At 35.1% G+C, this 19241-nt stretch overlaps 1 protein-coding gene across 3 annotated transcripts in view; it reads right to left on the bottom strand.

Annotated features, from left to right (window-relative positions):
* Nucleotides 1-873: 873 nt before the first annotated feature.
* Nucleotides 874-19241, bottom strand: part of FNBP1L (formin binding protein 1 like) — a 102872-nt gene continuing 84504 nt past the window's right edge. Inside the window, exons 11-17 of one of the 3 annotated variants that reach the window (XM_012439678.2) lie at nt 15327-15341; nt 11930-12039; nt 9142-9274; nt 8673-8767; nt 6374-6522; nt 4384-4542; nt 874-3088 (exon numbers count right to left, since the gene is read on the bottom strand). In XM_012439678.2, coding sequence (XP_012295101.1) covers nt 3081-3088; nt 4384-4542; nt 6374-6522; nt 8673-8767; nt 9142-9274; nt 11930-12039; nt 15327-15341 — 669 coding nt within the window. In that variant the 3' untranslated portion in view covers nt 874-3080. Of the gene's footprint in view, nt 4543-6373; nt 6523-8672; nt 8768-9141; nt 9275-11929; nt 12040-15326; nt 15342-19241 lie in introns of all 3 variants that reach the window. The other 2 variants (XM_012439677.2, XM_012439680.2) reach the window with 2 other exon arrangements.

The following is a 19241-nucleotide window of genomic DNA, read 5'->3' as shown; positions in this document are numbered from 1 at the left end:
CTTCAAAATAAAATCCTTTTCAATGAGCCTGGAGAGACTTTTCACTTGTTATTATTGCTTTAAGGACATTATTTTTCCCTCTCACAAATAGGATGTGATTTCCCTGATCTTAGTTTGGATAATAAAAGCCTTTTTCATTGTTTTGAACTCCCCACCCCAAACCTCTATCTGATGCTGTAACAACTGACACTATTTTCCTGCTATTTGCACTGTTTTGTGTGTTCCTACTTCCAAGCTTGGCACTGATCTCTAAATTTTCATCTCAACAATCGTAACCTCTCATTGTTCAGCATCTACCCTGAATTTTATTCCGTTTTAGTTTCTAAAAGTTTGTAGTCATAGTTTCACATTTGCATCTTTTAAAAGGTGAATCTTCTGAAATTAGACTTCCTGAAATTACAGATAATGTGTCACTAATTATGGCAAATGTTCTTTCCATGCTTTGAAATGCCAGGAAGACTTGGGTGTTGTTAACTGATCAGGAATCAAGCCAGGACACAGGAAATGCTGGCTAGCGTGTAGCGGCTAGATGAGGCTATGTGGTACAGGGACAGTTCTTATGGATGCAGTGGCTAGATGGTATAAAAAGAAAGTCTACGCAACACAGCTACTGGAGAAGAAAGATAAATCCAAATTATTGCATGCAATTTAAATTCACTCTAAAGAAACAACAAACTTCTTTTTCCTTTAGGAATGCTTAGAGAAACCAAAATTAGAATAAAATTTCCAAACTGCTTTGCAAAAGTAAAGTTGTCCTACTTATGGAACTTGTCATCTACTCTTTATTATCTGAAACTTGGCACATTCAAGAACAAAATCATTACATCTCTGATTCACACAGCAATGAGAAACCACACACTAAACACCTTAACAGACCATGAAAAGATTGTTTTATTCCATGAAAATATTCTCAACAGAGAACACTATCTTTAAATGAAGGATTTACCATTAAGAAATCAACATGTGCACAAAAAGAGTAAAAATTACCAAAAAATTAAAGATTTTTTGGGACAATTCACATGTTCAAAATTTAAGAATGATTTAAACTGTGCAAGTACAAATGTCTTTCCTATTATAATAACCCACATACAGGTTGCACTATTCCACGTCAAGGAACTTGCCTCCTACGGAAGCAAATCCTGCTTTTAGAAAAACAAACAGTAGCTTGAAAAGAACAGTTAGTCCTTACAAGAAAGTCTTAAACTTTGCCCTCTGTGGCTGTTAGCCAAAAAACCATAAGCACTTCAGGCTTTGTACAGAAGACAATCACAGCCAGATCACATTTCCTCTTCACTGCTAACCTTTAAAATAAAAATAGCACTAGATTTTAAAACTACTTCATGTAGTCTGTCAGCATTGAATAATGTCACATTATATAAATAACCCTGTAACGAGATTCAATATCTAAACTTTATAGTTTACTAGCCGCAAAGGTAATACACTATATGTCAGCTGTGTAACAGTGGTGACTTGATCTTATGAAGGCAGTGACTTTCACACAATCGTCATTCAGCTTTAGTACAACTGGTAGTATGATTCAAATAACACTGGGAAAAAGTTATTAAAGCAGTCACACAGCTTCTAAAATATTGCTTAAAATCCAATAATACACAAACTATTTCATGTTCCTTCTCCCCTCAAAACAGTGAAGAACCAAATTAATGAAGATTCAGTGGGACAAATAACCCCCCACCCGCTCCCATCTCCCTATTACAACGTCACTAAGAAATTAGTTAAGATACAAGTCATTAACAGAATCACAAATGCGAGGCAGGACACCATGAACAACAGGAGCACTAGCGACAATCATATTTACGAGGAAAAGTGCACAAAGATAATTACCAAGTTTCACTAAATTTTATCAGGTTCAAACAAAAGCATCACGTGGAAACAGACTATCATTATAATAATCAAACATGACTGTGATGACCCCAAATAAAAAGACAGCTGGGGGAGGTCCATAAAACTTCTCATAAAAACACCGAGGAAAGTAAAATGGACTTGGACATGTCTTCAGTTTGATGCATAAATTTGAAGATGCACCATCGTACATAGTAGAGCTCTAATAGCCACCGACCGAGGCTACGTCGGCAGCTGCAGCCTTGCTGCAGAGTTAAAGGAGGTCGCACTGAGCTGACACATAAAGCCCTTTGTGGGATACTGTAGTCGTAGTGTTGGCAATCAACAGATTTAGGCACTCTAGTTTAAGGCAGCATTTGAATAGAAGCAGCTGACTTTTGACAACAGTCCTTTGTCTTGAGGTGGTGAGTATCTTCTGTGTTTATTATGCCAGGATTTCAGTGCTGACTAGATTCTTCCCAGACTGAGGTGCTGAAGATGTATCACGTTTCAAAGAGTTCTTTCAACTGGGCTGTAGGCTAGAGCAGAGATGTTTTCTTTTTCTTATCGTAAATACTTCGGGTTCACAGGCTACTTCTTTGTAATGCCCAAACTGGAATGTTTGCAGTGGGGAAGTTACAGCAGTGCACACAAATACTGGGATGGAAACATTAGTGCTGGAGATGTCTGACAATGGGTTTGCGCTACAAATGTAAAACAAAACAGAGGCTTTGACAAGAACAAGGGAATCTAAAGACATGCCTGAGCAATCTAGCCCAATCATCCTAGACATGCAACAGGGTGTTAAGCGAGCACGGAGGTGGCGCAGGCAGACGCTGACAGATGGCAAGGAGCTGACGGACGGTGGGTCTAAAGCCAATTAAAACAGGGCTGGGAGGGAGACAATCCTGTTGGGACAGCTAATGTAAGACGAATTTGTTGATAGCTCTGCATTCTTTATTGATTTGACAGCAGTAAAATAAACAGAAAAATGGTAAGCCATTGTTGGCTTTTTCTTTTGTGGGAGTAAGTGAACTAGAAACTTAAGGGTTGGTATAACGATTTTTAAAAACAACGTATGGAAATGCTAATGAAGTTAGTAAAAAATAATCATGTCTGCATGCACTCATGCAACTTGCTTCTCTCACTCTCTTTGAGCCTGACAACTCTAATACCCTCCCCCCAAAAGCAGCTGCATGTAACCTCCTTCAACATCTTGCCCATTTCCTCAGAAACCCTCTTCAGGAACCTGCAGTCCAGGAGGAAAAAGAAAAGAACAATTACTGAAGACCTTTGGTAAAACCAAAAGGGGTGTTCAGTTTAAAGTGCCTGTCTCAAACGTCTCTAAAATCATTTTATAGACAGCTACCGAAAACACCAGAAATGTAAAAACATGGGCAAAATCAAAAACCGATCCTACTGCTTCTTCATTGTACCTCCCCACACCACTGACTCGGGGTGTGACCACACAGTCAGCACTGCACAATCCTGGACTGCACAGTTTCCAACAATGCTCGCTGAAATTAACAGGAAACATTTATCTACCCTCATAACTAATGATTCAGCTGAAATAACAAAATGCCCTAAATGGTGGTACCCATATCTTCCTCTAACCCAGACAGTAAAAAGTTTCTCCTTGAAAATTAAAATTTATCAACACTTCCCCTCCAAGGTTTTCTCTATCTTCAAATGCGTATTTTTCTATATATCTATGTATTTTCCTATATGTAACTGCTAAATGCTAAATAATCACTAAAGTGGTATTTCCCAAAAGATATTTTCAAGATGAAACACACAAGCATAAGGTTAGTTTGGAAGGAAACTGGTAAATTATTGAAAATTACCAGCAAACCTCAAAATATGTTGAGGTCTCGAACAAAATCTGTTTTATTCACCTAAGAGCTAGACCAGGAGATTCACTGTGCAACTCTCTTTAAATCTATTTAAACAGATTACTGTGCCAAGTGCTTATTTTCTTCCTTTAGGAAACCAAAGTTAAGAAAAGGGAAGAAAATGAAAATGATATTATTATTTTACTCAATTATCCAACTACTATTTTTCTTCCTGGAAACTGTACCTACAAATTCAAACTTCTACAAGAAACCACTCTTTGGGGAGTTGGCTTTCCATAGCATTTCAGAGCAGTTTCACTTATTCAAATTCACTAGAGTCACTGTGTTTTCTGAAGTAAAAGGGGCAGAGAGCATTACTAACCATGAATTCCTGCCCAATAAATCAAATTCTATTTGTAAGGCAGAAAAACACAAATCCTTCACACAGACTTAAGCAGGACATAAAGCAAAAGGCATCAATTAAGCTTCACACCAACATTACTCAAACAGTAAAGTGCCACAAAAAGTTTCTTGTGGTAACAGTCACAAGATCAAGCCTACGCTCAGCTCACATAGTGAACAATTAATCTTGGATGCCTTTAAATTTCCTTATTCTTTTCAACCTCTTGAATGTGTTTTCATCTTACGTTACTCTTCCTGTGTCACACATGGCACAAAGCTGCCTGGTTAGTTTAGATATAAGTTACTGCACCTTTACTGTTTTTCTCTAGGGTTACATCTATGTATGACGTGGGAACGTAGCCTTCTTCGCCGTTCTGTCTCCGAGCTCTTGTCCATCCATCACCTTTGTCCTCCTCTATAATGTAGAGAACTTCACCTTCTTTCATTGCCAGAGTACCTTCATTATGTCCTAGATGAGAGTTTTCACAAGCATAATTTAAGCACAGCGATACTTTTTTTTTTTAAGTTACAAATACAACACACAAAATAAAACGTAGATTTCAATGTGCCTGGAACCACTGACTCTCATTAGCAACATCTCTACAGTGCTTTGTGGCTTATCCAGCACCTTTATTTACATCCTCTCATTTGAGCTGCATAATAAGCCTGTAAGGCTGGATAACATCACCCCCATGTAACAGATGAAGTTAACTGAGCTACAGTGACATTACATGATTTGACAGGGTATTCTAATTCCTATTTCACTATTCCAACTTCTTTCCCAAATTTGAGTAGTCAATCAAAAAAAGTTAATCACATATGGATTAGGAAAACAGTAACTAGACACTGAAAGAGTAGGAAGAAAGAAGGAAAAAATATATAGTTTGAAGGGAGAGCAGAGAAAAATATAGGTGTGACTCTAGTGACGGTAGAAGCAGAATGGCCATACGTAACTCTCTTATTCTCTATCCCCAACTACCGCCAACCTGCTTAGCAGTAACAATTTCACAACTGAATCTTCATTTAACACAATAAATGACTTCCCTACTCTCTAGATAACATCATAGTAAGTTTGTTTTTTTTTTTTTTTAAAGAGATAGGGTCTTACTGCCCAGGCTGGATTTGAACTTCTGGGTTCAAGCGATCCTCCTGCTGCAGCCTCCCAGGTGACTGAGACTACAGGGGCACATCACTGCACTTGGCTACAAGGTCTTAAATTTAATATATTTTCTAACAGGAGGTTACTAGAGACTTTGCTCAATTTTAAACCAACATGAAGGGGGAAAAATACCTCAAATCATGTACCATTTCATGACAATTTATTTATGAAAGTGTTACTTAGCTCTCTCCTATTGGTTGAAGGAAAGTATTTTTCAGAGTCCAAGAGAAAGAAGAACTAAAAATCTACAGAAGAGGGCCTCGGTGCCTTCCTTCCCTCCCACAGTTTGTTCTTCAACTTTCATAGGGTAAGAGATGGCATAGTCTTACTACGTTCTCAGAAGCTAAGACATTCTCTCCCACTTTTATCTAAACAGGTGGCCTACAGACTCAGGATATGATGACGGCATTCAGCTAGCTATGCCTCATACCTGTCTCTCAACGTTAGTAAGCTACAAGGAAGAACATGAAGTGACATTCACCAGTATCTGCTTCCTGGGTTGGGCTGATGCTCAAGCTGCCTCAACTTTATTTTGTACATGTACGCATTAGTAAGAACTCTGGTGAAAATTCTGCACTGACCAAAGCTGATAATTAATAGTCTGTATTAGGACGCTAGCAACATGAGTAATTTCCTTTTAATTCCATGTATGGAAGAAAAATCCCTATATTCGTAATACAGTTATAACAAAAGTATACATACTAAAGAAATGGAATTATAATAATTTTCTGATGTGTATTACTTAAATAAGGACACTACAGGGAATGACTTGATGTAAATACTTTTAAAGAACCAATTTTTTTTTTTTTTTTTTTTAAGACGGAGTTTCACTCTTGTTGCCTAGGCTGGAGTGCAATGGCACGTTCTCAGCTCACTGCAACCTCCACCTCCTGGGTTCAAGCGATTCTCCTGTCTCAGCCTCCCAAGTAGCTGGGATTACAGGCACACGCCACCACGCCCAGCTAATTTTTTGTATTTTCAGTAGACAAGGTTTCACCATGTTGGCCAGGATGGTCTTGATCTCTTGACCTTGTGATCCACCCACCTCGGCCTCCCAAAGTGCTGGGATTACAGGCGTGAGCCACTGAGCCTGGCCTAAAAATCAATTTTATCAAATACAATATTATTAAGAAAATCATACCATCAAAAGGGTAGATAGCTTTGCAGTGTCCAATAGCAGGCAAGGGATCATCATCCTCAAATTCATCATCAAACTCACTGTGGTGACCCTGCTGCTGGGGTGGCCCACGGACTTCCTGGTTTGCATCATCAGTGTAACTTCCCTCAGGACTATAAAACAAAAAATTATCTCTGATCAAGTATCATAAACATGAGAATTCTACATATTATTTATAGATGGATCTCCTCAGGATCAATTCCACAAATTAAATATTAATGGCATGGTTTCCACTTAAGCCCTCTTTTTTTCAAACGTCAAGTATACAAATTACTTCTAATAGAGAATGCTGCTTTGCTGAATTTCCTGAAATAAAAAAAAAATGACAAGATTACAATATTCTAGGCACAAAGCATTACTCAGTAAAGACATCTCACTATCATGGGTCTAGAGATAAAAACAGAAAAATGTTCTAGACACTTGTCCTTCCATCATCCCAAAGTTATCACCCTAAAATTCCTTAGGGGCCCCATGTAGCCCCATGTTTAGTTCACATGCTTCAGGTGGAGTTGTTTCTATTCTGGATCTGGAGTGGCCGTCAGAGCAAGCATTTGCGTGACCAGAGTAAATACGTAGTTCATAAGTAGTCCCGTAACCCAATCAGATGTGAGAAATGCACAGGGACTTTTCTTTGGGACTCTTGGAAGAGAATTCACTCTGTCCCTTTTCTATTGGACTTGAACCCAGAGGAATTAATTGCCTAGAGCTTTGGACCCTTAAAATGAAGCCAACACAATAGAAGGCAAAGCTGTGAGGTGGAGAAAAATTGAGTCCTGAGGATAACATCTAAGTTCCCAGACCAAGCTCTCCCTAAAGTCAGCCAATGAAGTCCATGTTTAGTTTAAGCCAGCATGGGTAAAGTGTTCACTCTGTCACTGAAAATTAAAAGATTCTCAACTAAAATAAAAAGTAAAGTTAATTTCCAACTAACCACGGTAACAAGGAAGTTGGTAACAAAAAAATCCAAAAAACGGCAAGTAATACAAATATATTTTTCTTAAAATTTTTTAAATCAGAGAAAATTGTGAATAATTTTGCTGAAGAATCAAACGACTAAATTAGATTGAATAGAAAATTTTACAGAATTAGATACTGTTTGTTTTTTTGAGACAGAGTCTTGCTCTGTTGCTCAGGCTAGAGTGCAGTGGCATGATCTTGGCTCACTGCAACCTCCGCCTTCCGGGTTCAAACGATTCTCCTACCTCAGCCTCCCAAGCAGCTGGGATTACAGGCATATGCCACCGCACCTGACTAATTTTTGTATTTTTAGTAGAGACAGGGTTTCACCATGATGGTCAGGCTGGTCTCAAACTCTTGACCTCATGATCCGCCTGCCTCGGCCTCCCAAAGTGCTGAGATTAGAGGCGAGAGCCACCACACCCGGCCAAAATTAGATTTTAACAGTACTTTCAGTAAGCCTGGAAGCCAGAGAAATAACACATGCCAAAGAAATTAGATCCTTTTAACCTGAGTTTTACCTAAAAACAAAAAACAGCAATTTGTGGATATCTCTTGATATATTAAAGATACGTACTCCTTCAAGAAGTGATACTATTATTACCGCTATTTGCTACTAGGTGCTTTATGTACATTATTTACTTTTTTAATAACAAACTTGAAGGATGGATATTTTTACCTCCATTTATATTTCAGAAAATTGAGACTCAGGAAGCATTAAAAAAGAACTTGCTCAGATTACACTGTAATTAAGTAGAAAACTAGGAGTTATTACTAGATCTCTTACATTCTTCTTTAAGGCGAATCCTAATTTGTGGACTTTTATTATGGGAAAAAAGATATAATACATCAAAAAAGAAATGTCACAAGTGGTACAGAACTTAGCAAAATGTCTTTTGGAAGCTCTGGTCTAGACTAACAATATGTGTTTTTTTTTCCTTCACAAAACTTTGAGCTATTTGATAGTAAAATTTTTCTTTGGCATAAGTGACCCTAACTCCACCTGAACCTTAGGAAAGCTTCCCATGCCCGAGGAGCCTATGCCCTCAGATTGTAGCTCCAAGAATTTTCTATGTTCCTAGCTCTGTGTTTGGAAGCACAATAAACTAGGACTGACTGACTAGCAAGATGAATTTTCCTACTTCACCTGTAATTATCACTAAAGAAAATTACTTAGGTTCAAAAGACTGAGGTTATTGAAAGCTGAACTTGTTAAATTTGGGAGAAAACCAATTGTATAAAGTTTAGGACAAAAGGATGAGAAAACTTTGGGGAGAAGGAATACAAATAAAATACAAAAAATGACCTTTCTCGTCCCTGTGTTACAAGATGATTTATGTCACCGCTATGTCTTCTGTCTCCTCTCCCACCTGCTTTGCCTTCAACTTCAGAGAGCCAAGCCTTAGGAAAAAAAAAGCAAACGACTGAGCTCAATAAATAACGTTTAAAAGCTTGTTAAGATATTCTGCATTTAAAATGTGCTTTAAGTTTTTATAATCACGTAATTCTTAGAGCTGTGAAATCTTTATTCCAAATTGGTCAAATGATCAACTTTACAGCTGATTCAAAATATAGTATAAATGTTTAGTTTTATATAAAGGTTTAAATAAAAAAAAAACTTCAATGAGATTAAATAATACACACCACAATCCTTTTAGATCATAAACCCTAAAATTAAATATAAACATTTGAAGATAATTCTAATAAAAACCAATCTATCACAATGAAGTTTATAAAAATAATTTATCTTGACAACTGCTGAATAAAATATCTACCTCATTCTTGTGGATTTCCATTCGTAGGCGGTCAATGTTATTCATGGTCTCTGCTAATTTAGGCTGCAAACTCCCTGGATCCCCCATTTGTGGATTCTTCTCATATACATCTTTCATTTTGTTGAGTGCATCTCTGAAAAAGAGAAGGAAACCACAGAATTAAATATTAACTTCATACACTTCCAGATAAAAGAGTTTTATTTGACTCTGGGGACTCGTATGCAGCTTAATCTTAAGTAGAGCCGTATCTTTTTAAGTTTGTCTAACATGATCTGATTAGACAATCTGCATAAAGGTGATAACATATATAGAGTCAGTAATTTATGAAGAAGTCGGAATACCAAAAGAGAACAGAGTTCATTTCTTATTTCCTGCTTTCTAAACAAGGAATTTTATTTGTATCTACACACACACACACACACACACACAATCAAGGGCTGGAAGAATATTTTTCAATATTCTTCAGCTCATCATGTCCCAAATCAAACTCATTACATTCCCACCCAGCCACAGTATTCCACAGTGTTCCTTAGCTCATACATCATCATCGTCCTCCCACTCACCTCTGCTAGAAATAGGAATGGCAGCTTTAACTTGCCCCCACCCAAAGTCAGTCATTTGCCAATTCCTCACAACCTACCTCCTATTCTCTAATCATATTATAATCGGTTATGCCTCCATTAGCTGTCCTTGACTCTAACATCCAACACTATTGCCTAACACTCCTTAATATTCTTTTCCTTCATGACTTCCTGAAGGTTACATTTTCTTCTTCCTCCTCCTCACCTCTGCTTTCTCACAATTTCCTTCACTGGCTTCTTCTCCTTCTTTGTTCAATCTTTAAATGCATATTACATAAAATGACAAAGGTTTCCTCTCATCTCTTCCTACAGTCCTGTTGATGATCTCTTACTGTTTTAATATCATCCATCTTCAGATGATTTTCAAATGCATATCTCCAGATCCCTTTCTCTCCTGAATTCTAGATTCACATTTCCAAACCCAACTGTACACTTCCAATATGGATTTTTCACATTTCAAAAATCAACATCAAAATCTTTATCTTTGTCCTAAACCTTTTCCTTATTATTGCAATTAAATCTATAGCTGCAAGCCCCCACTTTTTAAAGCTTCCTCCATTGTTTTCTCTTCTCCAGCATCCAATCAGGTTAAAAGTACAACCTACTTTGGCTCTGAAATCGCTTTTATCTATTCCTCCTTTCTGTTCCCATAGTCATGCCTTAATTTAGGCCCTCAGCATCTCTCACCTCGACTGTTAAAGTCTTCTATCTCCAATCTCTCCTATACTATTTACTCTTCATACAGCTTTCTATTATCTTTTAGCACACACAGCTAATAATGTTACCCCTTCTCTCAATAACTGGGGATTGTAATACCTACAGAACTCAACAGAAAAGCATTCAGGATTTTTCACAAGTCCTATACTTCTTCATCCTCAACTTCTGTTATTATGCTCCATATTTTTAACCAAGCCTCTCTGGATTAGCACCAATTCCAGACCATTGCAAGAACATTCACATTTCTATGCCTTTATTCTTGTTTTGAACATGGAGAGATCAGAGAAAAATCTGAGTCATCAGAGGTACATTCAACTTCCAAGCTGAGGTCAAACCAGGTGATACTCTGGCCTTCTTGCTTGTATTCTCATGTTCTGGACATGTATCCTTTTTGCAATCTACTCATTTAGTGCAGTATTTCTCACATTTTTGTGCTTTTTGTTGATCTTGGTGTTTAAAATAGCCCCAAATCATAGCAATGAAATGCTGTCTAGTGTTCTTAAGTACAAGAAGGCTGTAATATTATTACGAGAAAATCATGTCTTAGATAAGCTTTGTTCAAGCACGAGTTACAGTGCTATTAGAAAAATTCTAAGTTAATAAATCAACATCATATATTAAATAAGGTGTCTTTACACAGAAACATAAATAAAACAAGTTATGTGTCAATTAGCTGATGGAAACATTGTACCAGAGGCTACCTAGAGCCTAACATTGTATCACCCTAAGAGCAATTTTTTTGGTATTCCATAATTCAATGTTCGCAGTGACTTTACAGAATATAGCTACTGTAAATTAGAATCAAAGGTACTGCAGTATTTCATTATGATTAAGTGCCACATCATACCTGATACGCTAATTTTTAACATCAAAACTTCAATCTTTCATGCTACAATTTAAGCCCCAATTTTATCCTCAGTGAAGATATAGCAAGTCACCAACTCACTGTAGTAACACTTTAATGATCATAATTCTTCTTTGTCCATTTTTTAAAAATTAAACTAGAGAAAACTTTTTGTAAAAATGAAAAAAAAAGTAAACCTATGTGTGAACAAATATGAAGTCATAAGTAATCAAGCACTGTTTGCCAAAGGTTTTGCTACAAAAAAAATAGCCTCAGGTTGCTACTGAAATCAATTTATATATAGAAGCAAAATAAAAATGTATCAAAGTATAAGAAGTGGTTAGTGCTGGTGAAACTAGTCTTGATAATAAAACATCAAGAATTTTTTTTGCAAATTAATGAAGGCATAAATATATACTATTAGCATCCAATAAAAATCTGTAACCAAGGAAATTCTCTAACATTTCATTTTTACCTATGACAGGACAACCATAAAAATTTCCAGTGTAGGAGTATAATTTTCTCCCAAAAGATTTCAATTAGGATATATGATTTTTAAACCTTCTGTACATCACATTTAAGGGTGTCACTCAATGTAAATCCTAAAATAAGTAATAATGATAGAGAAGACTTAAAGGAATAATACTTTTGGTCTGATTCTTTCTGTAGCTCTCTATTAAGTTCATCAATGCGCTGTTGTAGTTTTTTACGTCTCTGTTCTGGTGGCAGATGACTGAAATCTTCTAGTGCTGGGCCCTGAAAAGAGAATCTACATCATTATAATAGACATTTTTGGGAAATGTTATTTTTAAAATATACCTGCTATAAAATAAGAATACATACCAATCTTAAGTTTAATTTCAAATTTGCCTCAAGCAACCCCTTAAAAAAATCTACATAGATGTATGCGTTTATGCATATATGTTAATGAAAACAATTGAACTGAAGAAAGCTCAAATTCCTGTCATTTCATAAAGCCATGAAACAAAATATGTTAAAATTATACCCAGATACAGGTAACCGGTAGGTAGTATAACATTACTTTCAAATCTTGGCAGTTATAATGAATACATATAAACCTTCTTACAGCAACAACAACAAAATGGAAACACGTAACATCTCTTGTCTATACAGGGTATTGTTTTGTATATAACATATCACAACATTTCCAAATCAAACCCATTGCTATGACATTCAGAATGTTACAAATGTTCAAACTAAAAATATGAATATAATTAAGAAACTTACCTCACAAGGACAATCTAATGAAATATACTTTAATACTACATATAGGGCTTGGCGGTTTGGCATGGTGGCTCATATCTGTAATCCCAGCATTTTGGGAGTCCAAGGTTGGTGGATCACCTGAGGTCAGGAGTTCTAGACCAGTCTGACCTACATGGAGAAACCCCATCTACTAAAAATACAAAAATTAGCTAGGTGTGGTGGTGCATGCCTGTAATCCCAGCTACTCGGGAGGCTGAAGCAGAAGAATCCCTTGAACCCGAGAGGTGGAGGCTGCGGTGAGCTGAGATCACACCATTGCACTCCAGCCTGGGCAACAAAAGGAAAACCCAGTCTCAAAAAAAAATACTACAGATAATCTTTGAACGATTAAACCATTCAAAACATACCTGGTCATTAAAAAAACAAAAGATACAACTGTCTAGTGAGCAGAAATTATATTCCAACAAGGGGTATATTTTCTATTATCCTTTTGTAAACCAAATAACATACCTCAGTTGAGAAAGAATGATAAAATGCTTTTTAGGAAAGATGCTTGATGTCTGAAAATTTTTTAAAGTTCTGATATTCAATAAACTATGCAATTTAAGAAAAAGTGCTAGTATTTAAATGTAAACATCTGATCCAAATGATGTCTTCCCCTTAAATGTTATTTTAATCACTGTTACTTATGTTATTAGAGATTACAACAGAACCAATATTAGCAGCTATTGAATCTATTTAATATAAACCTATATTACTTCTTTATATATACTCCAGAAACTGATGATGCCTGTCACTATTCATTTTCTTTCCAAAATGGTTATTTTAAGAATATAAATATGAGGCCAGACAGGGTGGCTCATGCCTCTAATCCTAGCACTTTAGGAGGCCGAGGCGGGTGGATCACCTGAGGTCAGGAGTTCGAGACCAGCCTGGAGTCTGGCCAACAAGGTGAAACCCTGTCTCTACCAAAAATACAAAAAATTAGCCAGGCATGGTGGCAGAAACCTGTAATCCCAGCTACCTGGGAGGCTGAGGCAGGAGAACTGCTTGAACCCAGGAGGCAGAGGTTGCAGTGAGCCGAGACTGCGTCATCGCACTCCAGCCTGGGCGACAAGAGTGAGACTCCGTCTAAAACAACAAACAAAAGAATATAAATATGATTCCATTTGTTAAAGTGATGCTAAAAGGAGCTCTCAAAACAAAGACATTCTTGCTCTTTGGGCCTCTTATGCCTGTAACATATGCTAAATAGCTTTATTTCACTGTGAGTAAGAATGATGCATTTACTTTTAGAGAAGAAAAAATTCACTCCTAGGATGAGCTATGATCAAATATAGTTTAATTAATAACAGAATCCCTAGTATCTTTCCCCAGTGGCCTGCACATTATGGATATTCAACAAGCTTGCTGGAAAAAGTAGGGCATCCTAAGTGGTTTTTGTTTTTTCTCATTTACCAGTCACCAGAAACAAGGATATCAATCAACCCAACCTGACCTAAATAAATCAATGGTGAAACTTCCTATATGAAGTTCCTTCAGATTTATTGGTTAATTCTCAACATAAATTCGTCATATTTAATCTAATTTGGAGTTGAGGGTTTTTTGTAGGGTCTCACTCTGTTGCTCACAATGGAATGCAGTTGAGTGATCATAGCTCTCATGGCTTACTACAGCCTCGAACTCCTGGGCTCAACCAATCCTCCCGCCTTAGCCTCCCAAATAGCTGGGATTACAGGCAAGCAGTACAAGTTTTGAAAACTTATATATATATGCCAAAAATAAACTTCCTAATTTAAATTTTAAAAGTATTTCTGAAAATCTTGAAAAATTTAGTAATTTTTTTAATTATAATAAAATTACAATAACCTAGAAGTAAATCTGCCAGAATTCCACTTAGCCCTTATCAAACCTTCTTCTCAAATTTATGAACAGTAAATACTGAGGTACTTACGTTTCTAATATCCCTTTTGCCATGAGAACCCTATTCTTACATGGAATACAAGAATTAAACTCAACTCTATTTCCTATGGATGTTCAGAAGACCTCTGAGGCATTTAACAACCTCTCTTACTACAAAGGAAATTTATAAAAGGCTGATTCCAACAGGGTAAAAAAGAGTAGTCTATTTTCCAATAGCTTTCTATACAATAATTTTGGGGTTAGTTCCTAATGTAGCTCCATTCATTTGTTTGAAATAAATAAACATACAAAGGAACATCCCAAACACACACACCATCCCCCTGCAACACACACACACACACACACACACACACACACACACACACACGATATTTAGATCATCTGTGCTTCTATTCTCCTTAAACAGTACAGAAGAACCAAGCACTAACTCCATAATGATACTAGAAGGAAATTTTTCTTTCTTTTTTGAAAAATCTAATGATTCTCGTGATAAAACTACAAATCAAATGTATATGATTTTTAAAGAATATTAAGTAAAATAATATTTGCTAAATTTTCCTTCTGCATAACAAAGTGTGGCTCCACCATGTAATCTTTAAAAATGTTTAACCATTTAAAAATGTTTAATTTTATACTCCTATGTAACATGACAAGGACTCCATTCAATGACATTTAAGAACTTAATGGGTTGATGACAATTAACCACATTATTTTCTAATCTTATGACATCAAGAGTGCTGGCATATGCTGGACTATGAATTAAACCATAAAAAGAAAAAACAAACAAGGTGAAAACGTGGGATGTAATTTACCACTTGTTTTGAATTAAACAAAACAATGTTTTGAGATTACTTAATGTTGGCACAGTATATAGATCAGCACATAAGGCTTACCATCTTCACCGACCACTGAATAGTTCAATGGAAAACAGAAAGAAATGGTAAATTATTCACAGGAAACCATAATACAGAAGATGCAATAGCCTATTCTTTTTTTACAATGCTAAAATAAATCATGTACATTTTACAATCCAAACAGTTATGCCAGAAAACCCATTTTAAGCACATTTTGGAAAGTAAATTACTTGCAAAAAAAAAAAAAAGCAGCATACACTGATAATGGGCAGATATTTTCTATGTTTAACTAAAACTTAAAAGTAATCATTCTATCTGTAATCATGCATTTTCTTTTAAAGTGAATTTTATGTAAGTTAATTTAACTTCTATAGCTCTTTATTCTCAAATTACTAACATCTGAAAAGTTGAATATGAGCTCCAAGATTAAACATTTAAAAAGAAATCTTACATGAAATATTAAAAAATGGAATGTTCATCCCAGTGCATTAAAGAAAATACTATTATCTGCATTTTTATACTTCAAAGTACTGCTTGAATTTAAATATACCATGGTTAGGTGAGGGGAACATTTTTACTTTCGTTTTAAGATCTTTTTAAACGTACAGATACATTAAAAACACACTATTATCAAAATAATGAGTTATCTAGATTCAAGTTTCCCATGCACATTTCCAAATACATACAAATATATAGGTTGAATTTTGCTTTAAAAATATAGCTTCTATTTTTCAGGTTTTATTTTAAAATCCATATGCTTGAAGAACACTTAAAACAACTTCGATTTTTAGAAAATTGATTAGAATGTATTCTTTCTGAAAATATGCAATGACAGAGATTCTGGAGAGACCAACTGTTGTGCTCTTATACTTTATATATATGCATATATATGTGTGTGTATACAGACATAGATATGAATATGGATATGGATATATTTCCCACATTCTGTGGGTCAGGATTCTGCAACTGGCATGGCATCTATCTAGCATCCCAACTACACACACACACACACATACACACACACGGTGACCCAGAATATGCAACAGAGCTTTATAAAGTTAATCTTCACATTCATCTTAATTGGTTAGCAGCTTCTAAAATTTTTACTTTTCCCTGTTTTCTAAATCATGATGTTTTAAGAGAAAGTGTTAGGGGGAGGTCAGGTAAAATTTCACATTAAAAATATGAATGAATTTTAATAAATAATCTGACAAAAATATCTACCCCTTATCTCTGATGAGTTGGTCACCGCTATGCATTATCTTTTCAAATTAAGCTTAACATTCTTTAGACCGTCAGTATTTTTGAGAAACAAAGAACACAATTTATTTTGCTATGAAAAAACTCCTGGAAAGGAAATAAAAAGGTTTAAAGAAAGATGTTCACAGTCTTTAAAAAATGTTATTAAATGAAATTATATACAGGACAAGCACCAAAATATTTAAAGAATTTGAATCTGACTTATCTTTTATAATTTTCACCAGCAAAATTTCTAAGTGACGCAAATTATCTAATTTCTATGTTAATCTTTTAGAGAAAACATTAAGATAATTATAGATGAAATATCAAATGTTTCAGTTTTTTGTTAATCTAGTCTTACTAAATTATCAATTGGAAATTTGATCATTAGATGTACAAAACTCAAGTTCTTTGTAAAAATATTTGACATATATTCTTTGTAAGGTTTTAAAGTAATACATGTTCCATACAAAAATACCTTATTCTCATATACAATTATCATATACTCATAAACTAGAAAATTTCATATACTCAACTACATTTAATAAATGTAAGAGAGCTAAACAGGAAACCATTCAAGCAATTAAAATTATTAGGTGTTATTTCATTTTAAATAGGACAAAATCTCATGAGAACTACTCTGGAAAGATAAAAGCTTAGAAAAATGTCTCTGAAAGTCTATAAAGTCATAAATAATTTAGACAAAAAACCTGAACTCATTGCTAAATAACTTAAAAAACGGTATCTTTAAAAAGCTCAGATAAAATAGCAATAGAGTAAAAATTATTAGTTTGTATTTTAAGTAAAGTTTGGGTATATCCTCAAATATCCATTAACAGTTAAAACTTAATGTCACAGAAGGAAATTTTAGACCTTCCTCCCTCAGAAAAAATCCACTGATACCACAGTCAAACTGAAAAACACTGGTGTAATGCAACATTTTTCATATCCTTAATTTATACTGGGATCTGTACACACCAGTTTTTCTTTTAAAAAGGAAAAGAAAAAGATTTTTAAAAATTGTAATTTTTTAGAAGTTATTTAGGAAAAGCAGTGTGCAGCAAATATTGCACAAAACAAGTTTCTGAATTGAATGGTACAACTTGTCAGTTTTAAGAAACCTCTAGACTTATTTTGTAATCTTAATAAGACTGAAAATTCCATAAGCAGGTTTACTAAAGCTTACCCTCTTTTTGAATTTTTCTATATTGAGAAAATTCTTAAGTGGAAAAAAAATCTCTGTAGGTTAGTTTTTGAGATAATATCTAGTAAATAACAAATGCTCATCAAAAGAAAGAAATTTGTTAGTTGTAATCCACTTTCCTCCCTGCTCTGTCCTCTCAACCCCTAGTTGGGTTTGTCATATTTTCTACCTTGTACACTGTTTTCTTCTTTGGAGTGGTAGCTAGTAATAAATCTGGGAGGGAATTTCAGCCTTCTAAAACTAGGCCCCTATAAAAATAATTTATGTTTATAATTTGTGAGAAACAAATAACAAGCAAATAGTTTTACGTTTTACAGTTGTAAAATTCTACCTACAAACTTATTCAATAAAAATAAATAAAATGACGCAAATTTATGCTTCTCTCTCCAGGGCTCATAGCTCTAATTGCCTGAGCATTTTTTTTTTTTTTTTTTTTTTTAGAATTACACTCACCTCGTACCTCTATATGTATAAAATATGACTATGACTATATTGTGTAAAATATGACTATTTTAACTGGGCCTGGCAGACTCATTATGTAGGATACACAAACGATTACAAAAACATGACTACAACATAGTTATTTCTCATGATTTATATAACAACCTAATATTTAGTGTAGTCTAAATTGCCAGAGGAGTGGTGGTTCATGTCTGTAATCCCACAACTTTGGAAGGCTGAAGTGGGAGGATTGCTTGAGCCCAGGAGTTTGAGACCAGTCTGGGCAACACAGCAAGATCAACATCTCTATAAGAAAAAATTAAAAATAAAAATAAGTAAATAAGTAAACTGCCATGGGAATTAGTTCTAGCCTTGTAACTCAGGCAATAGAAATCCCAAATACGATTTCTCAAAAGTCTTTCAAACGTGTGTTCAGAGCTTTTAGAAGTGATTATAGGCATCCTGTAGTTATAATACATGGTGACTTTTCAAAACGTCATCAATTACCTACCATCCACATATAGAATTAGGTAAGATAGATGCAAAGAAGTTCATGTCATTGAAGGAAAAAACAAGTCCAAAAAAAAAAAAATCACAACACCCTGGAACATTTCTGCTGCATTAGTAACATCAGTTAAGTTTGTCAGAATGTTTTAAGGCAACGTAGATGTAATCTTGTCCCTAAACTAATATAGCTTCTTCTACAGGAGGCCAAAATGTAATTTGAAGACAGAAAGGAAGAAAAATAGACAGAAGGAAAGAAGGGGAAAGAAGAGAGGAGAGAGGAAGGGAGGGAAGGGAAGAAGGAAGAACAAAATAACCTAACTTTAGATTATTATTGTTAGGCTTCTTATGACACTGATAGACTGATTTCTCAACTATGGGTTAGCAAACCTATGTTTTTCAAATGTCCAATCAAAATCTTATAAATGAATCTAAATTACAGGCTATTAATATTGAAAGCACACCCTTTAAAATCAAACAAAAACAAGAAAAATTAGCCTCACTAACATAATACAGTAACACTAATGTACACACCCTTAAAATCAAACATAAACAAGAAAAATTAG

This window comes from Aotus nancymaae, unplaced genomic scaffold (genome assembly GCF_030222135.1).
Source record: "Aotus nancymaae isolate 86718 unplaced genomic scaffold, 86718_ANA_hifiasm-v0.15.2.pri h1tg000122l, whole genome shotgun sequence".
In the NCBI taxonomy this organism is placed as follows: Eukaryota; Metazoa; Chordata; class Mammalia; order Primates; family Aotidae; genus Aotus; species Aotus nancymaae.
This window is presented reverse-complemented; position numbering and strand designations above follow the sequence as displayed.